At 24.6% G+C, this 10611-nt stretch overlaps 2 protein-coding genes across 4 annotated transcripts; one reads left to right on the top strand and one right to left on the bottom strand.

Moving 5' to 3' along the window:
* Positions 1-6365, top strand: LOC132927214 (endophilin-B1). Of its 3 annotated transcripts, none has more exons than XM_060991704.1 (9): positions 1-276; positions 3090-3231; positions 3300-3419; positions 3477-3639; positions 3712-3778; positions 3848-3889; positions 4024-4214; positions 4807-4939; positions 5694-6365. In XM_060991704.1, the coding sequence occupies exons 1-9, from the start codon at positions 211-213 to the stop codon at positions 5715-5717; spliced, it is 948 nt and encodes a 315-aa protein (XP_060847687.1). In that variant the 5' UTR covers positions 1-210; the 3' UTR covers positions 5718-6365. The 3 variants fall into 3 exon arrangements, with proteins under 3 accessions (XP_060847687.1, XP_060847685.1, XP_060847686.1); XM_060991702.1 differs by lacking the exon at positions 5694-6365 and adding an exon at positions 5119-5586; XM_060991703.1 differs by lacking the exons at positions 3848-3889; positions 5694-6365 and adding an exon at positions 5119-5586.
* A 2288-nt stretch (positions 6366-8653) lies between these two features.
* Positions 8654-10133, bottom strand: LOC132927543 (inosine triphosphate pyrophosphatase). The gene is made up of 3 exons (XM_060992089.1): positions 9863-10133; positions 9657-9807; positions 8654-9031 (listed from the first exon to the last, which is right to left on the bottom strand). Exons 1-3 carry the CDS (start codon positions 9962-9964, stop codon positions 8703-8705), a joined length of 582 nt encoding a protein of 193 aa, XP_060848072.1. The 5' UTR covers positions 9965-10133; the 3' UTR covers positions 8654-8702.
* Positions 10134-10611: the final 478 nt, after the last annotated feature.

Below are 10611 nucleotides of genomic sequence, written 5' to 3'. Positions count from 1 at the left end.
GACTACCTATACGGCTGCACGGAGGGCACGAACAGAATCACAGGCCACGGCAATCATACTCGTTAGTCGTCACTCGTTAGAGATCTCTGCGTTCTGTTGTTATAATCATATTAATCTCCAATAAGACATTCGAATTGCGCATCGATCTGACAAGTGACAGCTCAGTCACTCAGTCGTCCAAGTTGTCTTTCAACTCTCTTCATTGTCGTAATGGACATGGAAAACGTAAAACAGATATTCAGAGATGCTGGCACCGCGATCAGTAGAGCCGTACAAGTAAATAATAATAATAATAACAGCATTATTGATCTTTTGAACCTTGTTGATAATATAGGTATACGTTTGTGTTTTGATATACTTACGACAAATATATTATGTCTTTATGATTGACTTGTATGTTTTGCAGTCAACAGCTGCTCCACCACCACTTAAGGATTAAACAATAGTTTTAGTCTAAAATCTAAATAAATAATTTAGGAAATAACTTGTGAACATATGGTACTATAATTTACTCTACTTCTAAAATTTATAATTTTATTGAAAATTCCCATTCATATTTTCAAATTATTATTAATCTTTATCAAAATTATTATTTTAACAGATTAAAAGATTAAACAACTGATGTATTATAGGAATTTTCTAATATTAAATATTTATAATATTTGGAATTTGGAATCACTATATTTTGTTTATAAATAATTTAATAGATTTGTGTTTTTTTTCATTTGCATATAAGTATATAATTAAACATGTTTAAATTATAAATTTTAGTAAAACTTCAGCTTCATGATTGTAGTAAGCATATTAGGCTGTGATGTTGTATACAATCTACCATACTAGTTTTTAAACAATTTTCTATGTACTTAATTAATATATTATTTTATTGTATTGATTAAAGCATAAAAGTAAAAGTAGAACAATCAATAAAGTATACATATTTAACAACTGGGTTAAAAGCATATAAGTATATTAGATGTTAATGATTTTGGAATTACGGATAGATCAGAATGACATTATAACCAGAAATTATTGCTCTATAGATACCTAGGTACTTAATACCTTTTAAGAGCCTTAAAAAAAAGATCTAGTAGTAGCGGTATTTCTATTAATATCTCATTAATTGTTGAATATATTTAAATGACAAATATGTTTTTTTACTTTGAGTATCAATATATTATAACTGGTTTAAGCATATATATTTAATTACAATTTTAAGATGATATTTATATTTTTAACTCATTAGAGTTATGACAAGTTTATGATTGATAAATAATAATAATGATAAAAATAATCTCTAAATACTTACTGTAACTATCTACGTATAACTGATTTTTATACTTTCTTATCTTATATAATATTAAACATATTTTATAAATTGGCATCTCAAGAACTACAATTCTATGATAATATTATTTAGGTTTAACCAAAATTTAAATTATAATTTATGTTATCATATATGTTAAAATTATTTGTACTTCAATAAAGGCTATTAGTGGCATCCTGGTATGCCCACAAATGATCAATGGGGATGGGATATATGTTGTAAGTAATAATACATTTAAATGAATTTATTGTGGTGATTCAAACGAATAAGGGGCTTTGTGGATTGTGGCTCAATAATGAATAAGCAATAACTTTTATTAATAATCAAAAGTAATGAGTTTATAGCAACTAATATTTAATAAGTTGTTTTTTGAAAGTCGACAAAAAAAAAAAATCAATGAGAGGGATATAATCCCTTCCCCCCTAGGGCATACCCAGTGGTGTATCCAAGGGAGAATGTGAGGGTCAGATCCCTCCATTGGCTTTTTTTTTTTTGTTTTTGCTTACATTATGCAGTATGCACTATAATGTAATATTTTATGATCTATCGAGCTATTGAATTTTGACAATTTTGTCAATACTAAATACCATTATAATTTTATTTTATTTTATTTGTAACAAAGTAATGTTTATTTAGTCTAAATGGTCATTGACGACCATATTTATACTTTATTATAGCTTGTCTTATTATTTATAGAGACAATACATTATAATTTTTACATAATAATATGTATGTAGGCTCGACTAAAAACGTTATGCTTCCACTGTGAGCCTGTGTTTAAAATATTATTAGATATTATCGTTGATATTAAATTATGAGAAATTACTAATGAGATCATTATTGCAACGAGTTCAATTCATCGCGTATACGTAGTACACTATAGTACATAGTACGTACCTATCATTTATTTATCTGAAATCTAAAAAAAGACACTCACGAGATTTTTGAAAATGTGTGAAAATGTATTTGTTACAGGAACGGCTAAATGGCCTTATACTTATGCCAGTTTATAGAAATATTTAATTACAGCAGAAGTTATAGACCAACTAGTAAAAAAAAAAGAGATAACTAGATTTGTTAATTTAATTATTATTTGTTTTATTTATATACATTTAATGATGTAGCATTTTATAATACAGAAGTTTTAACTTTATGGAGTATTGGAATGAATAATCTTCCATATTGTATTTAATGTGACTTTTGAATCAATTCAAATTACATTCATTGTTCCACATATTTATGCAATATTTTTATTCATATTTATTTAAATATGCATTGTTAAAATATTAAAATTATTATACTCGTATAATTAAACTTTAAATAATAATATTATAATTTTATTTAACCTAGAGCATATTTTTTTTCTTTTTAACCACATTTACTTTTTATGAATTTTAAAAATTTACCCTCTGAATAGTGGACAAATTTTCGTTGACCGAGAATGTCCGCTATTCAGAGGTTCCAAATTGTATATAGAAAATAGATAATGTAGTCTAATTAATTTTTATAATATATTATATCATATTTCAATCAAAAATGTTATATTTAGTTTTTTATGTTATTTTTGTATTTTATTTGATAATTTGCTATTTTCTGAATTAAAACAAATACATTGGTACTTAAAGATAATACATTTTTTTAATATATATTGAAGTGGGAACTTAGTAATTAATTAAATTTCTTTTGATATCTAATTTTATAACATATGATAAATATCCAGATTATTGTTTATACTTAACCAACTTTAAAAAAATTTGTTTTATAGTTTACAGAAGAAAAATTGGGTAAAGCAGAGAAAACAGAACAGGATCCAAATTTTGAACAACTTGTCACTTTTTGTGATAACACTAAACAAAACACTGAAACTATATTGAAAAACATGGAATTTATTTTGAATTCCAATCCTGGTAGGTTTTTTTTAGTCTTGATATATAATCAATTATACTTTTTGTACTACAAATATTATATTTTTTAGGTATGAGAGTGGAAAATCTTTTTTTCTTAGACAAGAAAAAATCTGGACTCAGTAGCTCAGAATACTTAGGAATTGCCATGACGGAAGCTGGGAACGATTTTGGTCCTGATACTGCTTATGGTAAAGTAATTTTTTTATATTAAAAAAATATGTTCTTTATATTTGATTTATTTTTAGGCAGTGCACTTATAAAAGTTGGAAATATACAGCAAACACTGGGACTTAATCAAAGAGAATTTATCAAATCAGCCAACGATTGTTTTGTGAACCCAATGAATAAATATTTAGAAACTGACATGAAAACTGTTGTCAAGGAACGTTCACTATTGGAAAAAAGAAGGCAAATTCACATAATTATTTATTGTTACGCATGAATGCCTGTTAAGTTGACTAATTATTATATAATATATAGACTTGACTTAGATGCTTGCAAAACTCGAGTGCGCAAGACCAGAATGCTTGCAACGACTAAAGTTAAGGTATATTATATTGTAAATTTATATTTAAATTAAATATGGTTAAATGGATATTATTATATTTTTATGCAGCAAGATGACTCTGGTCCTACTATGGAAGAGTTAATAGATAAGGTAAAACAAGGAAATAACTTAATGGAATGTGTTTACTATTTAAGTTTTTGTTCGCTATGTAGTTATGCTGATATTATTCACTCATTTTAACTCTATTTTTTTTTTTATTTATTATGTTATTATTGTTTTCTTAGGCTGAACATGATCTCAAAGTAGCTCAAGAGGAGTATGATCGTCAGGCAGAAATTACCAAACTATTGATGGAAGGTGTTCCTAGTGCACACCCTCAACATTTGCAGCACTTATTAGACTTTGTCGATACACAAGCAGCTTTTTATTTAAAATGTCATGAGTCTTTAATGAGTCTTCAATCAGATCTTTCTGGGCAAGTTAAAAAAAATTCAAATGATTCATAGTTTATTTAGCTTAAATTATAAACTCAATTAACTTTCAGCAAGTTATAGATAACTTTTTTTTAATAATAGACTACATTTTTATTTATTATCCATGTATAAAAAAAATAGATAAGTTTTTAAATAATTCTAACTGTTAAATTAGAATGTCTTTGTTTTATAAAAATGAATGATGTACTAAAATATTTTACAATCGTTGCTTGATAAATTGAGATGGCGGTGGCGCTTTTCAGTAGGTGTAGGCCAAACTAGTAACGATGTGTTATTATTTTATTTTTATTATTATTATTATTAATAAAATATTTATTTTTTATTATAAAATAAAAGAATATTATCAGAATATTTGATTTTAAATTTATAAAGTAAAATCAGTTTTAAAATGTTTTATGGCTATTGTTGATATATTTTCGGTAATAATTTTCAAGTATGGAAAATAACCATTTTTTTGTTATCGCGCCGCCGCCGCCATCATAATTTATCTAGGAACGACTGTAATAATGTATTGATCCATATAAGTTTATGAATAAATATATAGTTTATTAAATTTATAATTTTTATTTTTAGATTTCCGTCAGACCAAGACAATGTTGCAACATTATCACCAGATACTCCAGCTTTGGGACGTATACAACAAGCAAAAGTTATTACTAGTCAAGAACCACGAGATGCCCATGATTTAAGATTAAGTGCAGGAGAAGTAAGTTACTTGAGACTATAAATACTAGGGTATTCATTATTTATCTGTGTAGTGTTAATAGTAATAGTTAATAGTTTAGTTAATCTACAATAATACAAAAAATGTTATCAACCTCATTACTTAATTATATATTTATTCTTGGTAGTATATATGTATAATTGTTTTTTTTCTTTTAACAGATCATTAGTATTGATGTAAATTCCGACATCGGTTCAAACTATTTTATTGGTAAAAAAATTCAAAAAGGAAAAGTTTATAAAAGCAATGTTAGACTTTTAAACCAAGGTTAAATTGCTTCTGCATCACTTCATTTACATTCCTTTTAGAACAATTTTTTATTACGTTTAATTTTCTTTCTATATCTTTCCAAATGCTTAGTCTACATATTCTTTCTCATTTATTAAACTTAAATTGTTTTACTTAAAACAGCACGATCTGGTTCTAGCATGTTAGGAACATTATTTTATTATAAACTTAGTATTTTACTAATATATTATGTTTTTGATTTGTTCAATTTTATTATCTATGTGTTAATGAACAGTTGTGAATTAAATCAATTGATCTGATGTTTGTTTGTTATTATAAAAAATTGTTTATGTATTTGTTTATATTGTACCATTTTGAAAAAAAAATGCTTACTATTTTTATTTTGACAATTAATATTTCATTACACGTTAAGTAACTATTATTTTCACAAAACTGTTGGCTCAAAACTTAATTTTATAATGTACAATTATCATTACTATTTTTTCAGAATACCAAGAATTACAAAATGTAACAAAACATTACCTATAATATAAAGATGAATTACAGGGAGAAATAATTTATTATTATAGGTAACTTACATTTCTATAAAATTACTAAAAATTAAATTTTTAAAGAGTTTTTACAGTATCTCAAATTACGTCTACTTAGAAAGTAAAACTTGATGAAAATTTATTCAACTAAATATCAAAACTACAAATAAATTAATATAATTGTTACATTTATCATTTCACTATATTTTATAAAAAAAAAAAATCCATGCCAAACCTTCAATATACTTAAATTTATTAATTATTTACATTTATATCTAAAAAACTAAATAATATATTATATTATAAGTTCTTTTATGTAATGACAATTTAAATGGTTAATTTGAACAAAAACATTAATATAATATTACTAATTAATGATAGATCTTAAATGTTCGTTATTGTAAATGTCACCAAAGAACTAATTATAAGTGTTTAATTATACAAAAATGTGAGTATATTCAGTTACAATGAACAAATGTAGTTATTAATATTGTTCATAAATGAACATAACTTTTTCAACTTAATAGTCTTGTTATTTTAATTATATTTCTATGAGAAATTAATTGTTTTTAATTATTTTAATATTACAATTTAGTCAAATTAAATGTATGAAAAATTCAATTTGGAAATTGGTATTTTTTTATTCTGTCACTTTGTATCCTTCCAAATTCTTTTAAACTCATATTTTGCTCATGTCAAAGTTGAAAAATATAACCATTCTTTATTATCTATGATTATCTCATGATAATTAAATTTAATATTGTATGAATATGAATTAGTATCCATTATAGCATAATATGAGTATATATATATATATGTACAAAATAATTTAATATTATTATTATTTTATTATTTCCTTCATATATGCTGTAAAATTTAAATCAACAGAATTACAGTTGAAAATGTTGGTTGTGCATACCAATATACCATCACAAATGGTTTGTACTTTATATTTAACCAAACAGTCATTTTTCACAGAAAATACATATTTGAGTGATTTATAAAATATTGATTTGCTTTTTTTTCTTTTAATTAAATTCTTATTTTTAGATTTTTTAAACATACTAAAGAAATAAAAATTATATTTTTAATTACTACTTAATTAACTTCTACTTCCTAAAATGAATAACTTTTCAAAATATTAGTCAATTTTTCTTACATTAAAAAAAAGTAACTAGAATTAAATTGTTATGTTTTGGGGATAATAGAGTCCATAATAATAAGTTTGTAGGATTTGGAGGCTATAATGATTTTAAAATTTTAAAAATTAATGTAAATTTATTTCAATTTTATAATTTGTAAAAATTATAGCTAGACAAAATATTATATATATTTTATATAAAACCCTAGACCAGCAATTCTCAAACTTTTTTTTTTACGTACCACTTAGGTATATTATCAATTAGTTGCGTAGCACTAATAACTAAATATAGAAAATTCCAGATTCCAAATTATACCGTTAAATACATTTATTTTAAATAATAAGGCAGTATTTTTTATTTATTAGTTTTTTAAAATAAGAAGATATGAATTAAATAATTGAATGGGTTTATTATCCAAAAATGGCCATCCGCGTATCACAGTTTGAGAACCACTGCCCTAGACTAATATCCTTGATACATAAAATTAAATAACTCAAATCTACTAGTACTAATTATTAGTATCTGTATACTAGTTCATAAAAGAAAAACCATCTGATTAATAATTTTCAATAAAAGAGAGAAGTTTTTTTTTTTTAATATAGAAAGTGTTTATTACCACAGAATACTACTTGAATTATATTAAAAAATATCCAAATTTTAATAAATAATGTCTTTAATATTCCTAAAAATTCCCAGAATAAGAGTTGAGTTACTGCATTATTAAATGTTAAAAGGGAATAAGCATGCTTGGCATCCTCTGTATAGATTAGGTTTAATTTTTAATTTATATATTTTATAAAGTGCTCATATCCATAATAATTATGAAATTTAGATTAAGAAGGAGCTTATTTTGTAAACTTGGAAGTGTTTATCATTCTTCCAAATGTATGTCAACAATGTTAATTATTAATTATAAAATACTATAAAAACTACTCCACTTACAGACTTTTCTTTTTAATTAAAATCTATTGGATGAATCAATCATTTAAATTAATTAATTAATCGATTATATGATTATTATACTTTATTCCATATGTTTGGCAAAAGTCATGTGGCCGCCAGAATGGTGAACTGCTGTGATTGGCTACAGTGGTCAACAATTATTATTAATGTTCTTTAATATCTTAAAATGTTAAAACATTTAATAAGAAAATATAGTACCCACACTCAATAGTTTGTCTTTGTTTTACCAATATATGACATTTTGCAAAATTAAGTGTTCAACAAAACCCATTTTATGTTGTTAGCTTTAATATTGCTTAGGGAGTCAATTACCTATTATCAAACTTAAAGGTAAGAATATTGAGCATCTTATAGGTTTCATTGGTATTTTCATTTTAAAATAAGTTATACCCATGTAAAATATTATAACTTTAAAATGCTTATAACTCATTTTAAAATTATAACATTAATAAAATGAGATTGTCATTTACTTTATCAATTTAATAATTATTTTTTGAGGTTTGTGATATTTGGCATCTCTTTTCCGCAACCAACTTTTCTATTTCGGAAGAAATTTTATTGGATGAAGCCGTTAAGATTGAATTTATATGTGTGTCAGTTAGTCTGGATTTAACACAATTTATTATTATTAGTTTGGGGCTGCAAAAAATACTATGTTCTCTTAAGTATTAAACATTCTTTAAGCCAATTTATAAATACAAGTATTTTATCACTATACACTAAATATATTTTATTAAACCAATCTTAATGAAACATATGTACAGTAATGATAAAATAAAGGGAATTAAATTTAATAAGGTAAATATAAAATATATAAATATATTATATTGTATTTAAAATAAAAACTTTATTTGTAATATTTTAAATAATTACATTGTGGTCCATAAACTCTTTCAATTTATACATTGCTTTCATCCTGTGAGATATTAAGTTTTTTTCTTCTTTAGGCATTTCTGCATAAGTTATCTCATATCCATCTGGCTTAAAACATGAATCCCAACCAAAAGTCTCGATTGCAGTTGGCTCTACAATTGTACCATCAGTTTCACCACTAAAAATATTCACTTCACCCTGTTCATTAACATAAGCAACTGTACATACAGCCATAGCGGTTTTATCTTCAAACCCTTTGAGCATACGATATAAACCTAAAGGACCAGTAGCTTTTAGAAACCATTTGACATATGGACCTAGAAAAAAATTTAATAAATAACAACTATAAATAATGATTACAAGAAAAGTTGTACAAATTTAAATGATTATTAGAAAAATTATAAATATTAATTATAAAACATTTGCTTAAATGTTTTTTTTACAAGACATTAATTAAAACAAACCCAAAAATATTTAAAAAATTATCTACAATTATCAATTTTATAATTTTTTATAACATTTAAGTATGTTCTTTGTACACAGATTAGGAATAGATCAAAATTAATAGTGATCATCTAACTACTTTTCAAGTAAAACTTACATTATGTAATACTTTGTAAGTTAAAATTTCATTTGACTTATAAATTATAGTACATTTTTATTACACAATAAGTAATCAAAAAAATTTCATACTATAAAAAGATGTTATCACAATTTGTATTTGTTTATAAGGAATAACTCCCAATTAAAATAAAAACTAATATTTCACATCAAATATGTAAAAATTCATACTGTGAAAATAATATTCAATTATCAAAGTTAAAATTTAATAAATTTGTTACAAAATTGTTATTAGAGCAGATACTTTTTTATCTATGTGAAAAAACAATGAAGTAAATAAGATTAATCATCAAGACAAGATCATTAATTTAACCAATTTACCTGGCAGTCCACCAATAGCGTTAAAGCACAGACTAGTATCTTCTACGATACATGGACCTTTAATAATATCAAATGCCGCCAATGCTTTCATTTTGCATATTTCATCCCGTTCGCCTTGATGTTCAGGTAAGTCGATGTTCCTGTTGGACAACTGTAATAAAATATAAAATCAGTACCAAATAAGTAATAAATGTGTTACAGCTAACATTAAAAGGAACTGAATCTTTGTAAAAATTTTTAAACATTTGCATCACTTCTTCCAACTTTTTCACGTTGCCAGTCACAAACACAATGTTCTTTTTCGACATATCGAATGATGATGGTTTAATTTAATAGATTTCTGTCACTAAAACGATCAATCAAGATATTTACTTATTTCGTAAACTCTACATCAAAAAAACATGAATATACGATGCCTAAATTTAATGCCAGTCGACTTCCCAATATTAATAAATAACCGTTATCATTCAAGTTTAGCGGCTTCGTGATAGTACCTAAGCTGCCGCTGTAAATTCTGATGAGAGCAGAACGTTCCGTGATCAAATGGTCGAAAACGTTTCGTCAATGAATGTAATGAATAACGTCGCCGTAGTGTTGTGTTAACCAATAACCACCAATTTGGTCAGTCGTCACTGTACCACAGTAGTACAGTTTTGGGCCAATTGCACAAAATTTTACTGGTTCAATAAATACTAAATAGTTATTGGTCCAATAAATTGAGTTATTGAATTGATAAAAATTAAAATAAGTTGCACAAAGCCATTATACTTTATTGAATCCATAAGTTATCGACCGTTAATCACTATTGATTCATTATTTATAGGCCCGATTTTGGTTCAATAAAATAAAATGAATAAAAGTTTATCAACATAATAATGAGATATTTGTTTTTTATTATTTTCAAATAAAATGTCAATTTGTTAATAATTTTATATTCACAAATATATAAATATAA

Source organism: Rhopalosiphum padi, chromosome 3 (assembly GCF_020882245.1).
Source record: "Rhopalosiphum padi isolate XX-2018 chromosome 3, ASM2088224v1, whole genome shotgun sequence".
Classification (NCBI taxonomy): Eukaryota; Metazoa; Arthropoda; class Insecta; order Hemiptera; family Aphididae; genus Rhopalosiphum; species Rhopalosiphum padi.
Note: the sequence above shows the minus strand (reverse complement) of the source record. Positions and strands in the feature narration are given on the sequence as shown.